The sequence below is a fragment of the Bufo bufo genome, chromosome 5 (assembly GCF_905171765.1).
Source record: "Bufo bufo chromosome 5, aBufBuf1.1, whole genome shotgun sequence".
NCBI classification, from domain to species: domain Eukaryota; kingdom Metazoa; phylum Chordata; class Amphibia; order Anura; family Bufonidae; genus Bufo; species Bufo bufo.
In genome coordinates, this window is record NC_053393.1 from 2,189,089 (window position 1) to 2,211,048 (window position 21,960).

Here is a 21,960-nt window from a genome sequence, read left to right on the forward strand (position 1 = left end):
GGCGGATTGGGAGCTAAACCCACATTACTTCCAACAGATTGCAGCCAAGTGGGGCATGCCAGTATGGGATTTGATGGGATCCAGATGGAACAGAAAACTACTAAAATTTTGTTCCCTAAACAAGTCCGACAGACCTACGATAGTGGAGGCATTGTCGGACAGATGGAAAGGCCTGTCTGTTTACATATTACCTCCAGTCCCTCTCATCCTGATGGTTCTACAGAAGATTGTAGTGGAGAAGCCTTAGGCTATACTAATAGCCCCGTTGTGGCCCCGCAGGGCTTGGTTCCCTCTTCTACTCCATTTGTCCAAGGGAGAGTATTGGAAACGTCCGCTTGTTCCCCATCTGTTATTACAGAACGGACTATATCACCAGAAACCTGGACAGACTTCATTTTACAGCTTGGAGACTGAAAGGTCCAGATTAGAAGAAAAAGGTCTCTCTGAGTCAGTGATTAATACTTTACTCTCTGCCTGTAAAGACTCTACAAATATTAAATGTGCAAAGATATGGAAAAGATGTGCATCCTGTCTGTCGGAGGCTAATGGTGCAGACATCAGTGATTCTTCCATTCTCCAATTCCTTCAAGACGGCTTCCAGAAAGGTCTCAAACCAAATACATTGAGAGTCCATAGGACAGCAATCAGTGCGATGACTGAGAACAAGTTTGTACATCATCCGTTAATATTCAGATTCTTTAAAGCAGTAAAAAGGTTAAAACCAGTAATTAGAGACCCGCTACCTGTCTGGAACTTATCTCCGACAGGTCCTCCTTCTGAACCATTGGCACAAGCTGAACTAAAACAGCTCTCCTGTAAAGTATTATTCCTGGTCGCCATTACATCTGCAAAAAGGCTTGGAGAACGACAGGCTCTGTCCTCTAAATATTCGTATCTGAGATTTCTGCCAGATGGAGTACTATTGCGGACCGTGCCATCCTTCATACCCAAAGTACCATCTTCTTCTAATGTGAACGGGGAATCTTTCCTTCCGCTATTCTTTTCAGAACCTTCCAATGAAGACCAGGCTCTCTCACACCTTAGATGTCCAGAGAGCTACTGAAATCTATCTTCAGAGAACAGAAGGATTCAGAGATGTTGAAAATCTATTTCTTTTGTTTGCTGGACCAAGAAAAGGGCAGAAAGCATCTAAAGACTCGCGAGATGGATTAAATCCATAATTATGGAATCTTATTCCTTAGAGGGTGGAGCCTCTCCGTTTCCGCTTAGAGGCCATTCGACAAGATCCACAGCAGCATCATGGGCAGAGCAAGCACAAGCCTCAGTAGCGGATATTTGTAACGCCGCGTCCTGGTCCACGCCATCAACGTCCGTGAAGCATTATCGGCTGGACATCGCTGCCAAGAGCTCTGCCTTCGGCACGGGTGTACTAAGTGCAGTTCTATGTTGAAGTACTCCCTTCGCTATCTATCCAAATCCCTTCATGTGCTGCTGAGGACGAAAAGGGAAAGGGAAAATTGGTTACCTGGAATCTTGATTTTCTTGAGTCCGAAGGCCGCACATATATACCCCCCCCCCCCCCAAAAAAAAAAAATAAATTTCTTACTACATCTATTGTCTGAATCTATTTTTAAAACACAGAGTATGGCTGTTGGGGGCGAGTTTATATAATAAGTCATTATACTACCAGTATGTTTAATCTAGGGGGGGGCGGTCCTAGTGGGGAGAATGAGGCAAGATTAACCCTTCATGTGCTGCCTTTGGACACAAGGAAAGCAAAATTCCAGGTAACCAATTTTCCCAATACCTCCATATAACCCCATACACCTCCATATAACCAGTATACCCTCATATCACCAGTATACCCCCATATCACCAGTATACCTCCATATCACCAGTAAACCTCCATATCACCAGTAAACCTCCATATCACCAGTATACCTCCATATCACCAGTAAACCTCCATATCACCAGTAAACCTCCATATAACCAGTATACCTCCATACAACCAGTATACCCCCATATCACCAGTATACCTCCATATCACCAGTATACCTCCATACAACCAGTATACCTCCATATAACCAGTATACCCCCATATCACCAGTATACCTCCATATAACCAGTATACCTCCATATAACCAGTATACCTCCATATCACCAGTATACCTCCATATAACCAGTATACCCCCATATCACCAGTATACCTCCATATCACCAGTATACCCCCATATCACCAGTATGCCTCCATATAAAAAGTACACCTCCATATAACCAGTATAACTGCATATAACCAGTATACTCCCATATCACCAGTATACCTCCATATAAAAAGTACACCTCCATATAACCAGTATACCTCCATATAACCAGTATACCTCCATATAACCAGTATACCCCCATATCACCAGTATACCCCCATATCACCAGTATACCTCCATATCACCAGTATACCCCCATATCACCAGTATACCTCCATATCACCAGTATGCCTCCATATCACCAGTATACCTCCATATAAAAAGTATTCCTCCATATAACCAGTATGTCCCCATATAACCAGTATAAGGCCTCATGCACATGACCGTTGTTTGGGTCCACATCCGAGCCGACGTTTTGGCGGCTCTGATGAGGATCCAGTCACTTCAATGGGGCTGCAAAAAATGCAGACAGCACTCCGTGTGCTGTCTGCATCAGTGTGTCCGTTCCGCGGCCCCGCTAAAAAATATAACATGTCCTATTCTTGTCCGCGCTTTGCAGGACAAGGATAGGTATATACACTCACCTAAAGAATTCTTAGTGCCCCCATACTAATACGGTGTTGGACCCCCTTTTGCCTTAATTCTACGTGGCATTGATTCCACAAGGTGCTGATAGCATTCTTTAGAAATGTTGGCCCATATTGATAGGATAGCATCTTGCAGTTGATGGACATTTGAGGGATGCTCATCCAGGGCACGAAGCTCCCGTTCCACCACATCCCAAAGATGCTCTATTGGGTTGAGATCTGGTGACTGTGGGGCCATTTTAGTGCAGTGAACTCATTGTCATGTTCAAGAAACCAATGTGAGATGATTGGAGCTTTTTGACATGGTGCATTATCCTGCTGGAAGTAGCCATCAGAGGATGGAGACATGTTCTCATTCTGTTTACGCCAAATTCGGACTCTACCATTTGAATGTCTCAACAGAAATCGAGACTCATCAGACCAGGCAACATTTTTCCAGTCTTCAACAGTCCAGTTTTGGTGAGCTCGTGCAGATTGTAGCCTCTTTTTCCTATTTGTAGTGGAGATGAGTGGTACCCGGTGGGGTCTTCTGCTGTTGTAGCCCATCCGCCTCAAGGTTGTGCGTGTTGTGGCTTCACAAATGCTTTGCTGCATACCTCGGTTGTAACAGGTGGTTATTTCAGCCAACGTTGCTCTTCTATCAGCTTGAATCAGTCGGCCCATTCTCCTCTGACCTCTAGCATCCACAAGGCATTTTCGCCCACAGGACGGCCGCATACTGGATGTTTTTCCCTTTTCACACCATTCTTTGTAAACCCTAGAAATGGTTGTGCGTGAAAATCCCAGTAACTGAGCAGATTGTGAAATACTCAGACCGGCCCGTCTGGCACCAACAACCATGCCACGCTCAAAATGGCTTAAATCCCCTTTCTTTCCCATTCTGACATTCAGTTTGGAGTTCAGGAGATTGTCTTGACCAGGAGCCCCCCCTAAATGCATCGAAGCAACTGCCATGTGATTGGTTGGCTAGAGAATTGCATTAATGAGAAATAGAACAGGTGGCACTAATAATTCTTTAGGTGAGTGTGTATTGCCAGCGCCCATTCCGTTCCGCAAATTGCGGAAGGCAACACGGGCGACTTCAATTTTTTGCGAATCCGAGGTTTGAGGACCGCAAAAAACGGCACGACCGTGTGCATGAGGCCTAACTCCATATAACCAGTATACCTCCATAACCTATAGAAGGATCAGCAATCCGCGGCACTCCAACTGCTCTGAAACCACAACTCCCCGAGAGCTCCATTCACTTCTGTGAGAGTTAGCACAGCCAAGCATGTTTGCACGCTGGGAGTTCTAGTTTCACAGCACAGTTGCTGATCCCTGATCTATAGAATATATGAGAGATCTCTGTGTATAATGTATCTATAGAATATATGAGAGATCACTGTGTATAATGGATCTATAGAATATATGAGAGATCCCTCTGTGTATAATGTATCTATAGAATATATGAGAGATCCCTCTGTGTATAATGTATCTATAGAATATATGAGAGATCACTGTGTATAATGTATGTATAGAATATAGGAGAGATCACTGTGTATAATGGATCTATAGAATATATGAGAGATCACTGTGTATAATGAATCTATAGAATATATGAGAGATCACTGTGTATAATGGATCTATATTCTATAGATCCATTATACACAGTGATCTCTCATATATTCTATAGATACATTATACACAGTGATCTCATATATTCTATAGATACATTATACACAGTGATCTCTCATATATTCTATAGATACATTATACACAGTGATCTCTCATATATTCTATAGATACATTATACACAGTGATCTCTCATATATTCTATAGATACATTATACACAGTGATCTCTCATATATTCTATAGATACATTATACACAGTGATCTCTCATATATTCTATAGATCATTATACACAGCGATCTCTCATATATCCTATAGATACATTATACACAGTGATCTCTCATATATTCTATAGATCATTATACACAGTGATCTCATATATTCTATAGATCCGTTATACACAGTGATCTCTCATATATTCTATAGATACATTATACACAGTGATCTCTCATATATTCTATAGATACATTATACACAGTGACCTCTCATATATTCTATAAATCCATTATACACAGTGATCTCTCATATATTCTATAGATCCATTATACACAGTGATCTCTCATATATTCTATAGATACATTATACACAGTAATCTCTCATATATTCTATAGATCCATTATACACAGTGATCTCTCATATATTCTATAGATCCATTATACACAGTGATCTCTCATATATTCTATAGATACATTATACACAGTGATCTCTTATATATTCTATAGATCATTATACACAGTGATCTCTCATATATTCTATAGATACATTATACACAGAGGGATCTCTCATATATTCTATAGATACATTATACACAGAGGGATCTCTCATATATTCTATAGATCCATTATACACAGTGATCTCTCATATATTCTATAGATACATTATACACAGAGATCTCTCATATATTCTATAGATACATTATACACAGTGATCTCTCATATATTCTATAGATCAGGGATCAGCAACTGTGCTGTGAAACTAGAACTCCCAGCGTGCAAACATGCTTGGCTGTGCTAACTCTCACAGAAGTGAATGGAGCTCTCGGGGAGTTGTGGTTTCAGAGCAGTTGGAGTGCCGCGGATTGCTGATCCTTCTATAGGTTATGGAGGTATACTGGTTATATGGAGTTAGGCCTCATGCACACGGTCGTGCCGTTTTTTGCGGCACGACCGTATAATGTATCTATAGAATATATGAGAGATCACTGTGTATATAATGTATCTATAGAATATATGAGAGATCACTGTGTATAATGGATCTATAGAATATATGAGAGATCACTGTGTATAATGTATCTATAGAATATATGAGAGATCCCTCTGTGTATAATGTATCTATAGAATATATAAGAGATCACTGTGTATAATGGATCTATAGAATATATGAGAGATCACTGTGTATAATGGATCTATAGAATATATGAGAGATCACTGTGTATAATGGATCTATAGAATATATGAGAGATCACTGTGTATAATGGATCTATAGAATATATGAGAGATCCCTCTGTGTATAATGTATCTATAGAATATATGAGAGATCACTGTGTATAATGGATCTATAGAATATATGAGAGATCACTGTGTATAATGGATCTATAGAATATATGAGAGATCACTGTGTATAATGGATCTATAGAATATATGAGAGATCACTGTGTATAATGGATCTATAGAATATATGAGAGATCACTGTGTATAATGTATCTATAGAATATATGAGAGATCACTGTGTATAATGTATCTATAGAATATATGAGAGATCTCTGTGTATAATGATCTATAGAATATATGAGAGATCACTGTGTATAATGATCTATAGAATATATGAGAGATCACTGTGTATAATGTATCTATAGAATATATGAGAGATCTCTGTGTATAATGGATCTATAGAATATATGAGAGATCACTGTGTATAATGGATCTATAGAATATATGAGAGATCTCTGTGTATAATGATCTATAGAATATATGAGAGATCACTGTGTATAATGATCTATAGAATATATGAGAGATCACTGTGTAGATCAGTGGATTATTAGGGTTTTGTATAGTTTTGGAGTTAAAAAAGGCAAGGAGCAGCTTACAAACGTGTGTGAACCCAAGACGATTTGAGGGCTCTGATAACTGACCGAGGTCGCAGACTTTAAATGGCCTGTTAGGCTTATGTCTTGTTCACAATCATCGTTAGGAAAGGTCACAAAGTTTTATAAATCCCCAGACTCCTCTAACCTTTTCCCAAAAAATAGCATCCATGGGTTCTTATAAGCAGCTGCTTAACACTGTGAAAATGAAAATGGTTGAGGCCTACAAAGCAGAAGGCTAAAAGAAGATAGCAAAGTGTCTTCATGTTGCCGTTTTAAATGTAATTAAGAAATGGCAGTTACCAGGAACAGTGGAGGCCAGAGAAGGTCCCTACTCGTACGATTGCTGGAAAGGCAAATCAGAACCCTTGCTTGACAGCAAAAGACCGTCAGAAAGATTTAGCAGAACCTGGAGTTTTGGTACATTGTTCTACTGTTCAGCGACACCTGCACAAATAACCCTGCTTGGCATAGTCATCAGAAGAAAACCTCTCCTGTGTCCTCACCACAAAATTCAGCGTCAAAAGGGTAAAGGGTGTAAAGGAACATCTAAAGAATCCTGATGTATTTTGGAAACAAGTCCCGTGGACCTATGAGGATAAAACAGAACTCTTTGGCCACAATGAGAAAAGTTATGTTTGAAAAAAAAAAAAAGGCCCAGAATTTCATGGGCAGAACTCCTCTCTAACCCTTAAGCATTTAAGCATGGGGGGGGGGGATCAATTATGCTTTGAGGTTGTGTTGCAGCGAATGGTGCAGGGAACATTTGACGGGTAGAGGGAAGAATGGATTCAATGAAATTCTGGAAAATTCTGGAAGCAAACACCAACTGTACAAAAGCTGAAGCTGAAAAGAGGATGGCTTCTACAAACAGATAATGATCCTAAACACACCTCAAAATCCACAATAGACAACCTCAAAAGGCCCAAGCTGAAGGTTTTACCATGGCCCTCACAGTTCCCTGATCAGCTGAAGGTTTTACCATGGCCCTCACAGTTCCCTGATCTGCTGAAGGTTTTACCATGGCCCTCACAGTTCCCTGATCTGCTGAAGGTTTTACCATGGCCCTCACAGTTCCCTGATCTGCTGAAGGTTTTACCATGGCCCTCACAGTTCCCTGATCTGCTGAAGGTTTTACCATGGCCCTCACAGTTCCCTGATCTGCTGAAGGTTTTACCATGGCCCTCACAGTTCCCTGATCTGCTGAAGGTTTTACCATGGCCCTCACAGTTCCCTGATCTGCTGAAGGTTTTACCATGGCCCTCACAGTTCCCTGATCTGCTGAAGGTTTTACCATGGCCCTCACAGTCCCCTGATCTGCTGAAGGTTTTACCATGACCCTCACAGTCCCTGATCTGCTGAAGGTTTTACCATGACCCTCACAGTCCCCTGATCTGAAAATCTGTGGATAGACCTCAAAAGAGCACAGCATGCAAGATGGCCCGGGAATCTCACAGAACTGGAAGACGTCTGCAAGGAAGAATGGACGAAAATCTCTCAAACAAGAACTGAAAGACTTATGGCTGCTACACAAAGCATTTACAAGCTTTGATACTTGCCAATGGGGGCGCTACTAGGTTATGACCAGGCAGGGGGCCCAAAGTTTTACTTTGGGACCTCTTCCTTTTTTGTTATTTTGAAAATGTAAAACATTAAAATATAAAATAGCTTTTGCTTAAAATAGAAAGGGAGTGTGTCAAGCTTACGCCTTTTGGAGACTTTCATCTTCGACCTCTGTTCCCTGTCATTGTCACCAGGGGTGCTCAGACTTTTGCATGCCACTGTAGTTTCCCAGTCTTTTTTAGGGGTTTTACGACCCTTCATTACTTACCTGATGCATGCAGCACTTCTGTATTATAGTGTATTAGGATTTTGGCCCTGATTGGCTTCTATAGGTGGAAAACCTATTACTATAAAAAGCAAATTCACAAAATACAATTCAAGCTTATTATACATTTTATAACATTTTTCCCCTTAACCCCATTATCCCCCCCCCCCACCCTGCGAGATGCGTCCACCCCCGCCTCCCCCAGCACCCCTCAAAAGGAAATAAGGAGAAGGGAAGAGAATAAAAAAGTAATATATAAGTAAACAAATATCGTATTTTTCGTTTTATAAGACGCACTTTTTTCCCCTCCAAAGTGGAGGGAAAAAGTCACTGCGCCTTATAAAACGAATGCGATGCAAATTAGGTGGCCATTAAACTGTTGGGTGGGCTGGCGGCTTCACTGAAGTTTTCAACCTCCAGCCCGCGCTTCCTTACCAAGACCGCACCAGGGATGGGCAGGCTGGCGGCTTCACTTATTATGCTCCGCTGCCGCCAGCGCCCGCGACGGGAGCCCGCAGCTCCAGTAAGTAAAAGTGTTTTCCCCCTGTCCCCTCCTCCAGCAGCCAGCCCGCACGCGGCACCGGAGTCCTCAGATCCTGTAAGTGAACATTTTTCCCCTTTCCCCTTCTTCGGCCGCCAGCCCGCACGTCTGGTGCGCACCCGGGACCGGAGCCTGCAGCTCCAGTAAGTATTATCTTCTCCCCCCTGTCCCCTCCAGCTGCTGCCGGGGGCACTGACCTGAGCTCCAGGGTCCCGGTCTTCTCGTCTGTGTGCTGGATGCCTGTCACACTGTGCGCTCCAGCGCCTCTGTTATTGTGCCTGCCAGCCCTGCTTCTCTCTGCTCATACATCCCCCATGTACTGCCAGGCTCGGACTGGCCCACAGGGGTACAGGTGAATCCCCCGGTGGGCCCCTGAGCAAGGTGGGCCCCTAGTCTCCCACCCCCTGCACAAGTGGCACATAACACATTAGATTTACTGTACTACATACATATATTCAATGTACAGCACCTCCACCAGCCGGTGTTCATATAAAAAACTTGTTAAATTATTTATTATATTCGACTGTACGGTACGGTGGGCCCCCAAAATAAATTTTACTGGTGGGCCCTAGGTACCCCAGTCCGACACTGTGTACTGCAGTTTATGAGTGGATTGCTATGGATGAGGGAGTTATAGTATTTAATATAAACACTGTCCAGGGACTGTTCTGTAATTGGCATGTGTTTATATTAAATATGACTATAACCCCCCTCATCCATAGGAATCCACCCATGGGACGAACCCAAAAAAGGTGCAGAGTGTGTCACAGGAGGGGGATACGGAAGGACACCACCACTCAATGTGACACGTGCCCCGATCATCCGGGCCTCTGCGTTATCGATTGCTTCAGGGAGTATCACACTTCCATGGAGTACTACATTTATATAATCCCCAACAGTCCACTAGAGAACATAAAACACTATGGCTCTCAGACTTTGGAGACATGGAAACAATTTTTTTCCCCCAAAAAAATATTAGTTTTAGAGCAGGCATCCTCAAACTGCGGCCCTCCAGATGTTGTAAAACTATAACTCCCAGCATGCCCAGACAACCTACAGCCATCAGCAGGGCATGGTGGGAGTTGTAGTTTTACAACATCTGGAGGGCCGCAGTTTTAGAATGCCTGCTTAGTGTCTCCAAAGACTGAGAGACATACATATTGGGCATCGTCGCTATAAAAATAACTTTTGACCAAAAGCCTCGGATGAACGGTGTTAAAAATATAAAATAAAAACTGTGCCAAAACACCCATTTTTGGGCAAAATTTCCATTTGAATCCTTTTTGCCGGTAATAAAGCAAGGGTTAACAGCCAAACAAAACTCAATATTTATGGCCCTGATTCTGTAGTTTGCAGAAACACCCCATATGTGGTCGTAAATGGCTATATAGCCGCACGGCAGGGCGTAGAACGAAGGGAACTCCATACGGTTTCTGGAAGGCAGATTTTGATGGACAGTTTTTTTTTGACACCATGTCCCATTAGAAGCCCCCCCTGATGTAGCCTAGACTAGAAACTCCAAAAAAGTGACCCCATCTAAGAAACTACACCCCTCAAGGTATTCAAAAGTTACTTTACAAACTATGTTAACCCTTTAGGTGTTCCACAAAACTAAATGGAGAATGTAGAAACAATTTTAGAATTTTTTTTTTTGTTACATTGCCTCAAAAAAGAGTAATATAGAGCAACCAAAAATCATATTTACCCTAAAATAGTCCCAAAACAACAACCACCTTATCCCGTAGTTTCCTAGATGGGGTCACTTTTATGGAGTTTCTACTCTAGGGGTGCAAGGGGGGCTTGAAAGGGTACATGGTGTAAATAAACCAGTCCAGCAAAATCTGCCTTCCAAAAACCATATGGCGTTCCCCTTCTTCTATGTCCTGCCGTTTAGCCAAATAGTAGTTTACGACCACATATTCTGCAAACTACAGAATCAGGGCAACCCATTTTGAGTTTTGTTTGGCTGTTAACCCATTTTTTCCAGTAATAAAGTAAGGGTTAAAATGGAAAATTTTCCAAAAAATTTAAATTTCAAAATTGTTTCTCCATTTGCCATTAACTCTTGTGGAACACCTAAAGGGTTAACAAAGTTTGTAAACCCAGTGTTGAATACCTTGAGGGGTGTACTTTCTTAGATTGAGTCACTTTTTTGAAATTTCTATTCTAGGGGTGCAACAGGGGGCTTCAAATGGGACATGGTATAAACAAAACCAGTCCTGCCAAATCTGCCTTCCAAAACCCATATGGTGTTCCCCTTCTTCTATGTGCTCCCGTTTGGCCAAACAGTAGTTTACGACCACATATGGGGTGTTTCTGCAAACTACAGAATCAGGGCAACCCATTTTGAGTGTTGTTTGGCTGTTAACCCTTGTTTTACTCCTGGAAAAAATTGATTATATTGGAAAATTTTCCAAAAAATAGAAATTTCAAAATTGTTTCTCAATCTGCCATTAACTCTCGTGGAAGACCTAAAGGGTTAATACAGTTTGAAAAAACAGTTTTGAATACCTTGAGGGGAGTAGTTTCTAGAATAGGGTCATTTTTGGGAGGTTTCTATTATCTAAGCCTCACAAAGTGACTTCAAACCTGAACTGGTCTGAAAAATTTCAAAATTTGCATCTAAACTTCTAAGCCTTGTAACATCCCCAAAAAATAAAATATCATTCCCAAAATGCTACAAACATGAAGTAGACATATGGGGAATGTAAAGTCATCACAATTTTTGGGGGTATTACTATGTATTACAGAAGTAGAGAAACAAACTTTGAAATTTGCTAATTTTTCAAAATTTTTGGTAAAAATTGTATTTTTTTAATGCAAAAAAATTAACTTTTTTGACCCAATTTTAGCAGTGTCATGAAGTACAATATGTGACGAAAAAACAATCTCAGAACGGCCTGGGTAAGTCAAAGTGTTTTAAAGTTATGAGCACTTAAAGTGACACTGGTCAGATTTGCAAAAAATGGCCAAGTCCTTAAGGTGAAATAGGGCTGAGTCCTTAAGGGGTTAATAAAGGATAAAAGGTGATTTTTTTTTAGATTTGGAAACTTTTTCAGATTTTTTTTCTTTAGAGCTGAACAGGTGTTTGATCGCTGGTATAATACAGGGTAGGCCCTCAGCACCCGGTGGGAGGTGCGCTCTGGGTGATCCGTCTCCTGTCATAGTGTCACAGCATCTGAGGGTCGGAGTCGTCCCGGATCTCACTCACTGTGGCAGGAGCGCTCTGCGCCGAGTACCAGTAGAGACTAGACGAGCCGACGCACGTGTGAGGCGAGTTATATCCCAGTCTCCTGCATTCTGGTGCATAATGTCTTCAGACACTGGAGGATGTCCTCACGGCCTCGGTAAACGCACCTCATGCCCCGGGGGATGTTCCGGCATGAGGTGAGGTCCAGGTGTGTGAGGGTCTGGCAGCTGGACAGCACATCTCTGCACAGAGAACACAGTGTGAGCGCAGGACACAAGATATGGCGGTGCAGTACACAACACAGCGGTCATCACCTGACGGCAGCGGCCGGGACTTTAGTTCCAGTGAGGTTGAGAGACTGCAGCATGTCATTGACGCCACCTTCCGAGAGGATGCCCAAGGCTTGGCTCAGGTCACTGTCACTGAAGTTTAGCCCGGTCAGGTCCAGTTCCTGCAGACTGTGGCGCCATCGTCTGGTCAGTAAGCTGCAGCCAGCAGAGGGCAGTGTGCGGTTGACAGCGGACAGGTACATACCCAGGTAAAGGTGCTGGAGATCTGCAAGGACAGAACGGCTGAGGACACTGTACCCTCCACGTGCCTGAACTCATGGTATGTAGGCCGCTCACCTGTACACGGCAGCTCACAGATGCTTTCTGGGGAGACTCGGTAGCAGCCGCGCAGGTCCAGCACCCTCAGCTTGGTGCAGTCTCTGAGCAGTGTGCTGCAGGTGCTGTCAGTGATGATGGAGTAGGTGGAGGTGGCCAGACATATCTCCTGAAGATGGCTGAACCCAGGACCCTTTACAGATGAAGACGGCCTGGACTTCAGAGAGAAGATGAAATTTAGCAGCCGCAGGACCTGAGAATACAGAGAATACAGAGGTGAGGAGACTCCAGAACGGGAGAGGAGTTATGATTTTGGGGGTAGACAGATCCCCTTCTCACCTCCAGCTTTGGACATGATGCCTGGAGCCCCTCAGCATAGACATGCACCTCCGACATGGTCTCCTTCATCCCTCTGTTCACCTCCAGGAGGCGCAGCTCAGGGCAGGAGCCGCTCTGACACATAGAAGACACAGAGAGGCCGTCAGTAATACTGGAGGATATGAGAGGAGAATGAGAGTGATGATCCTCTAGGGTCTCACCGCCAGCAGGTTTAGGATGTTATTGGTTTGGCAGCTGAAGGGCAGATACAAGCAGCGGAGGGTGGCGCCACGCACCCCCAGAAAGCGAGCCACGGCATGACTGTCCACCTGGGGAGAGAGTCACAGTCACATCCACTCGGGGCAGAACGTCCCGCTACACACGGCACCTACCTGGGAGTCCTGCAGGTTGAGGGAGGTCAGATGAGGGCAGCGCTCCCCCACCGACACCAGACCGTCCACTGTCACGTTACTGCAGTGTGACAGCGTCAGAGAGGTCAGAAGAGGGCAGGAGGAGGATAGACTCTGCAACAGACAGACGCCGAGAAGGAGTGAGAGACACACAGGGTTGGACTGGGCCCAACAGAACTTACTCTCATGACCAAACTTCTACATCATCAATAACATCTAATGGGTTTAAAGGGAACCTGTCCCCGGGATTGTGTGTAGAGCTGAGGACATGGGCTGCTAGACGGCCGCCAGCACATCCGCAATACCCAGTCCCCATAGCTCTGTGTGCTTTTATTGTGTCAAAAAAAACGATTTGATACAAATGTAAATTAACCTGAGATGAGTCCTGTGTCCTCCATGCTTGAGAGGAGTCCAGCGTTCTCTGACTCTGAGCCTAGCCCCGCCCACTGCCAAGGAGACCAGCCCCGCCCACTGCGAAGGAGACCAGCCCCGCCCACTGCGAAGGAGACCAGCCCCGCCCACTGCGAAGGAGACCAGCCCCGCCCACTGCGAAGGAGACCAGCCCCGCCCACTGCGAAGGAGACCAGCCCCGCCCACTGCGAAGGAGACCAGCCCCGCCCACTGCGAAGGAGACCAGCCCCGCCCACTGCGAAGGAGACCAGCACCGCCCACTGCGAAGGAGACCAGCACCGCCCACTGCGAAGGAGACCAGCACCGCCCACTGCGAAGGAGCCCAGCACCGCCCACTGCGAAGGAGCCCAGCACCGCCCACTGCGAAGGAGCCCAGCACCGCCCACTGCGAAGGAGCCCAGCCACGCCCACTGCGAAGGAGCCCAGCCACGCCCACTGCGAAGGAGCCCAGCCACGCCCACTGCGAAGGAGCCCAGCCACGCCCACTGCGAAGGAGCCCAGCCACGCCCCACATCCCCCAAATCTCCTCCGTGATCCTAGACGTCACAAAGCTAGAGCGCCGTAATCTCGCGATGCGCGAGCTAGCGCATGCGCAGTTCGTTCCCTGAGGCTGATGCCAGCACAGGGAAGGAACACTATGCAGAAACTGCACATGCGCTAGTTCGCGCATCACGAGATTACGGCGCTTTAGCTTTGTGAGGTCGGGGAGCAAGGAGGGGATTCGGCGGATGCGGGGTGGTGCTGGGCTCCTTCGCAGTGGGCGTGGCTGGGCTCCGGAAACATTAGTAGCCTCATTTACATATACTGTATTTTTCACTTTATAAGACGCACCCGATGATAAGACGCACCCCAGATTTTAGAGTAGGAAAATAAGAAAAAAAAAATTTCATCAGACCTCATATCAGCCCACTCAGACCCCCATCAGACCTCATATCAGCCCACTCAGACCCCCATCAGACCTCATATCAGCCCACTCAGACCCCCATCAGACCTCATATCAGCCCACTCAGACCCCCATCAGACCTCATATCAGCCCACTCAGACCCCCATCAGACCTCATATCAGCCCACTCAGAGCATTATCAGACCTCAGATTAGCCCATCACTACCCCCAGCCCTCAGATCAGCCCATCACTACCCCCAGATCAGCCCATCAGTACCCCCAGCCCTCAGATCAGCCCATCAGTACCCCCAGACCTCAGATCAGCCCATCAGTACCCCCAGACCTCAGATCAGCCCATCAGTACCCCCAGACCTCAGATCAGCCCATCAGTACCCCCAGACCTCAGAATAGCCCATCAGTACCCCCAGACCTCAGATCAGCCCATCAGTACCCCCAGACCTCAGATCAGCCCATCAGTACCCCCATCAGACTAAAATGAAAATTCATCTTACCTGTCCTGCGCCACGGCTCCTCTTCAGCTGTCGCGCTCCCATCTTCCCGCACTGTCACATGACTGCATGCAGCGTCAGGTCATAGTGTGCGCACTGCGTCCTGCCGCAGTACGGGGTCAGGACAGTGCAGCACAGGCCAGGAAGATGGGAGCGCGACAGCTGAAGAGGAGCCGCGGCGCAGGGAGGGTAAGTATTACCTGTGCTTGCAGCGCTTCGCTCCCCGCTCCTAATACATACTAGTGAGGGCTTCCATAATGGAAGCGCTCACTAGTATTCGTTTTATAAGACGCACGGACATTTCCCCCCCACTTTTTTTTTGGGGGGGGGGGGGGGGGGGGAGTGCGTCTTATAAAACAAAAAATACGGTATATAAAATTGTTTTGTTTTTTACACAATAAAAGCACACAGAGCTATGGGGACTGGGTATTACAGCCCATGTGCAGGGGCTTGCAGGAGGAGGAGGAGAGGGCATGTGCTGGGGCTTGCAGGAGGAGGAGGAGAGGGCATGTGCTGGGGCTTGCAGGAGGAGGAGGAGAGGGCATGTGCTGGGGCTTGCAGGAGGAGGAGGAGAGGGCATGTGCTGGGGCTTGCAGGAGGAGGAGGAGAGGGCATGTGCTGGGGCTTGCAGGAGGAGGAGGAGGAGGAGAGGGCATGTGCTGGGGCTTGCAGGAGGAAGAGGAGAGGACATGTGCTGGGGCTTGCAGGAGGAGGAGGAGAGGACATGTGCTGGGGCTTGCAGGAGGAGGAGAGGGCATGTGCTGGGGCTTGCAGGAGGAGGAGAGGACATGTGCTGGGGCTTGCAGGAGGTGGACAGGGGCATGTGCTGGGGCTTGAAGGAGGAGGAGAGGGGCATGTGCTGGGGCTTGCAGGAGGTGGACAGGGGCATGTGCTGGGGCTTGCAGGAGGAGGAGGAGAGGGCATGTGCTGGGGCTTGCAGGAGGAGGAGAGGGGCATGTGCTGGGGCTTGCAGGAGGTGGACAGGGGCATGTGCTGGGGCTTGCAGGAGGTGGACAGGGGCATGTGCTGGGGCTTGCAGGAGGAGGAGAGGACATGTGCTGGGGCTTGCAGGAGGAGGAGAGGACATGTGCTGGGGCTTGCAGGAGGAGGAGAGGACATGTGCTGGGGCTTGCAGGAGGAGGAGAGGACATGTGCTGGGGCTTGCAGGAGGAGGAGGAGAGGGCATGTGCTGGGGCTTGCAGGAGGAGGAGAGGACATGTGCTGGGGCTTGCAGGAGGAGGAGGAGAGGGCATGTGCTGGGGCTTGCAGGAGGAGGAGGAGGCATGTGCTGGGGCTTGCAGGAGGAGGAGGAGGAGGAGAGGGCATGTGCTGGGGCTTGCAGGAGGAGGAGGAGGAGAGGGCATGTGCTGGGGCTTGCAGGAGGAGGAGGAGGAGAGGGCATGTGCTGGGGCTTGCAGGAGGAGGAGGACAGGGCATGTGCTGGGGCTTGCAGGAGGAGGAGGACAGGGCATGTGCTGGGGCTTGCAGGAGGAGGAGGACAGGGCATGTGCTGGGGCTTGCAGGAGGAGGAGGACAGGGCATGTGCTGGGGCTTGCAGGAGGAGGAGAGGACATGTGCCGGGGCTTGCAGGAGGAGGAGAGGACATGTGCTGGGGCTTGCAGGAGGAGGAGGAGAGGGCATGTGCTGGGGCTTGCAGGAGGAGGAGGAGGCATGTGCTGGGGCTTGCAGGAGGAGGAGGAGGAGGAGAGGGCATGTGCTGGGGCTTGCAGGAGGAGGAGGAGGAGAGGGCATGTGCTGGGGCTTGGAGGAGGAGGAGGAGGAGAGGGCATGTGCTGGGGCTTGCAGGAGGAGGAGGACAGGGCATGTGCTGGGGCTTGCAGGAGGAGGAGGACAGGGCATGTGCTGGGGCTTGCAGGAGGAGGAGGACAGGGCATGTGCTGGGGCTTGCAGGAGGAGGAGAGGGCATGTGCTGGGGCTTGCAGGAGGAGGAGAGGACATGTGCCGGGGCTTGCAGGAGGAGGAGAGGACATGTGCTGGGGCTTGCAGGAGGAGGAGGAGAGGGCATGTGCTGGGGCTTGCAGGAGGAGGAGAGGGCATGTGCTGGGGCTTGCAGGAGGAGGAGAGGACATGTGCTGGGGCTTGCAGGAGGAGGAGAGGACATGTGCTGGGGCTTGCAGGAGGTGGACAGGGGCATGTGCTGGGGCTTGCAGGAGGTGGACAGGGGCATGTGCTGGGGCTTGCAGGATGTGGACAGAAGCATGTGCTGGGGCTTGCAGGAGGAGGAGAGGGGCATGTGCTGGGGCTTGCAGGAGGTGGACAGGACATGTGCTGGGGCTTGCAGGAGGTGGACAGGGGCATGTGCTGGGGCTTGCAGGAGGTGGACAGGGGCATGTGCTGGGGCTTGCAGGAGGTGGACAGGACATGTGCTGGGGCTTGCAGGAGGTGGACAGGAGCATGTGCTGGGGCTTGCAGGAGGAAGGAGGCTGCAGCGCATTACCTGAAGCACTACAGAACTGTGATAAGTCCAGTGCTGCAGGGTGAAGTCACAGACCTGAGAGAATCTGAAAGAAAGGAGCCAGCATTATATCCTCTGTGCTGCTGTGACAACCATAACATTACATCATGTTTTCCAGGAGTGCTTCAGAAGTCTCTCACGTTTCTTATCCATAGGGTATCTTAGGGGCCCCATATCTTCAAGGGCTAAGAAAGACTTTGTTGAGATACAGGTGCGCCAATTCTTGGGGGCTTCAGGTATCCATATTTAAATACTTTAGAGATGCGGGGCCGCCGTTCTGGGTCCCTCCGTTCCTTAGACATCAGCTTCCTCACATCTTTATGTATCTTACTTTCTCCTAGACCCGGGAACATCTAGTCCTGAATGGATTCAGGTTCTTTTATATCTTCAGAGTTGCCCTACGGGTTTTCAGAGGGACTCGCAGGGGCCGACCAGAGCCATCCACTGATGACTGTACAGTAGTCGGCTCCTGAGCTGCACGGTACCTTCAGACGAGGCGATTATCGTGTAAATTATCTATAAATCCAGTGAAACTGCGCCAAATATCGACAGTGTAAAAGCAATTATTGACAGGGCGACAACCGACAAATGATCGACAGGGCGACAACCGACAAATGATCGACAGGGCGACAACCGACAAATGATCGACAGGGCGACAACCGACAAATGATCGACAGGGCGACAACCGACAAATGATCGACAGGGCGACAACCGACAAATGATCGACAGGGCGACAAATGATCGACAGGGCGACAACCGACAAATGATCGACAGGGCGACAACCGACAAATGATCGACAACCGACAAATGATCGACAGGGCGACAACCGACAAATGATCGACAGGGCGACAACCGACAAATGATCGACAGGGCGACAACCGACAAATGATCGACAGGGCGACAACCGACAAATGATCGACAGGGAGACAACCGACAAATGATCGACAGGGAGACAACCGACAAATGATCGACAGGGAGACAACCGACAAATGATCGACAGGGCGACAACCGACAAATGATCGACAGGGCGACAACCGACAAATGATCGACAGGGCGACAACCGACAAATGATCGACAGGGCGACAACCGACAAATGATCGACAGGGCGACAACCGACAAATGATCGACAGGGCGACAAATGATCGACAGGGCGACAACCGACAAATGATCGACAGGGCGACAACCGACAAATGATCGACAACCGACAAATGATCGACAGGGCGACAACCGACAAATGATCGACAGGGCGACAACCGACAAATGATCGACAGGGCGACAACCGACAAATGATCGACAGGGCGACAACCGACAAATGATCGACAGGGCGACAACCGACAAATGATCGACAGGGAGACAACCGACAAATGATCGACAGGGAGACAACCGACAAATGATCGACAGGGAGACAACCGACAAATGATCGACAGGGCGACAACCGACAAATGATCGACAGGGCGACAACCGACAAATGATCGACAGGGCGACAACCGACAAATGATCGACAGGGCGACAACCGACAAATGATCGACAGGGCGACAACCGACAAATGATCGACAGGGCGACAAATGATCGACAGGGCGACAACCGACAAATGATCGACAGGGCGACAACCGACAAATGATCGACAACCGACAAATGATCGACAGGGCGACAACCGACAAATGATCGACAGGGCGACAACCGACAAATGATCGACAGGGCGACAACCGACAAATGATCGACAGGGCGACAACCGACAAATGATCGACAGGGCGACAACCGACAAATGATCGACAGGGAGACAACCGACAAATGATCGACAGGGAGACAACCGACAAATGATCGACAGGGAGACAACCGACAAATGATCGACAGGGCGACAACCGACAAATGATCGACAGGGCGACAACCGACAAATGATCGACAGGGCGACAACCGACAAATGATCGACAGGGCGACAACCGACAAATGATCGACAGGGCGACAACCGACAAATGATCGACAGGGCGACAAATGATCGACAGGGCGACAACCGACAAATGATCGACAGGGCGACAACCGACAAATGATCGACAACCGACAAATGATCGACAGGGCGACAACCGACAAATGATCGACAGGGCGACAACCGACAAATGATCGACAGGGCGACAACCGACAAATGATCGACAGGGCGACAACCGACAAATGATCGACAGGGAGACAACCGACAAATGATCGACAGGGAGACAACCGACAAATGATCGACAGGGAGACAACCGACAAATGATCGACAGGGAGACAACCGACAACTGATCGACAGGGAGACAACCGACAACTGATCGACAGGGAGACAACCGACAACTGATCGACAGGGAGACAACCGACAACTGATCGACAGGGAGACAACCGACAAATGATCGACAGGGAGACAACCGACAACTGATCGACAGGGAGACAACCGACAACTGATCGACAGGGAGACAACCGACAACTGATCGACAGGGAGACAACCGACAACTGATCGACAGGGAGACAACCGACAACTGATCGACAGGGAGACAACCGACAACTGATCGACAGGGAGACAACCGACAACTGATCGACAGGGAGACAACCGACAACTGATCGACAGGGAGACAACCGACAACTGATCGACAGGGAGACAACCGACAACTGATCGACAGGGAGACAACCGACAACTGATCGACAGGGAGACAACCGACAACTGATCGACAGGGAGACAACCGACAACTGATCGACAGGGAGACAACCGACAACTGATCGACAGGGAGACAACCGACAACTGATCGACAGGGCGACAACCGACAAATGATCGACAGGGAGACAACCGACAAATGATCGACAGGGAGACAACCGACAAATGATCGACAGGGAGACAACCGACAACTGATCGACAGGGAGACAACCGACAACTGATCGACAGGGAGACAACCGACAACTGATCGACAGGGAGACAACCGACAACTGATCGACAGGGAGACAACCGACAACTGATCGACAGGGAGACAACCGACAACTGATCGACAGGGAGACAACCGACAACTGATCGACAGGGAGACAACCGACAACTGATCGACAGGGAGACAACCGACAACTGATCGACAGGGAGACAACCGACAACTGATCGACAGGGAGACAACCGACAACTGATCGACAGGGAGACAACCGACAACTGATCGACAGGGAGACAACCGACAACTGATCGACAGGGAGACAACCGACAACTGATCGACAGGGAGACAACCGACAACTGATCGACAGGGAGACAACCGACAACTGATCGACAGGGAGACAACCGACAACTGATCGACAGGGAGACAACCGACAACTGATCGACAGGGAGACAACCGACAACTGATCGACAGGGAGACAACCGACAACTGATCGACAGGGAGACAACCGACAACTGATCGACAGGGCGACAACCGACAACTGATCGACAGGGCGACAACCGTTAAATTTCTCGCTGGTTTAATCATTTGTGTGGGCAGAAAAATCATGGCTGGATGTGAACGATTTCATCCGTGTAACCAGGACTCGTTCACTGCGTCACCAACGATGGATTTGCCATCGGGATAATCGGCGCATCTAAAGGGTCATCGCCTCATGTAAAGGTACAGTGGGGAGGAAGGGTGACTAGTCAAACTAGCCGTGTCCCTAATCAGGGTGTAGTTACTATCCAGAAAGGAAGCCACGAAGTGGAGACCACGTAGCTACAGAGCGGAGTGCGGAGGGGCGTAGAGCATAAAAGTCACCACCGCCTGGCTGACTCCATATTACTGCAGAATTCTGGGCCCGGAGCTTCGTGGCCGCTACCTGCCGGTCACCAAGCATCGAATGGCGCAGTGGAAAGCGCTACACCGTCTGTGCAGGGACCAATCAGTGCACAAGCATTGTGGGCTCACACCGGTCACAATCACTGGGGGCGCAGCGCTCGCTGGTAAGGATAGAAAAATTATCAACATGACATTCTAGTAAGACTGGCCGCTACGGGCGAGATCAGAGGAAGGAAATGTAAGCGGAAAACCCGTTTAAAGCTTCCGCAGACAAGACGTTGTAGATAGTTGTACGATGACAACTCTGTGCAAACAGTTTGGGGAGCGCTCTTCTCTGCTCCTCCATGACTGCGCACGCGCCCCAGTGCACACACTCCATAAGGACATGGCTGGGGGAGTCTGGAAGAACCTGACCGGCCACGCAACGTCAACCCATCCAACCCCAGAGCGGAGACCTTGAGCTGGCCCCGTCCTGCAGACCTCACAAAGGTTCTCCGGGATAAAGGAAAAGTCCCACAATCACTACAGAAAAACCTCAGGAGGGACCAGCTGCTGAGCTGGAACGTGTAGGTGCCGCCATACAGTGT

At 48.4% G+C, this 21,960-nt stretch overlaps 1 protein-coding gene across 1 annotated transcript in view; it reads right to left on the reverse strand.

The window, feature by feature from the left end:
• Positions 1-11,824: 11,824 nt before the first annotated feature.
• The window catches only part of FBXL6 (F-box and leucine rich repeat protein 6), a 40,939-nt gene continuing 30,803 nt past the window's right edge, over positions 11,825-21,960 (reverse strand). Inside the window, exons 4-10 of the mRNA XM_040433724.1 lie at positions 17,598-17,661; positions 13,320-13,451; positions 13,149-13,256; positions 12,949-13,062; positions 12,631-12,862; positions 12,319-12,559; positions 11,825-12,246 (exon numbers count right to left, since the gene is read on the reverse strand). Of these exons, the coding sequence (XP_040289658.1) occupies positions 12,093-12,246; positions 12,319-12,559; positions 12,631-12,862; positions 12,949-13,062; positions 13,149-13,256; positions 13,320-13,451; positions 17,598-17,661 (1,045 nt within the window). The 3' untranslated portion in view covers positions 11,825-12,092. The remainder of the gene's footprint in view (positions 12,247-12,318; positions 12,560-12,630; positions 12,863-12,948; positions 13,063-13,148; positions 13,257-13,319; positions 13,452-17,597; positions 17,662-21,960) is intronic.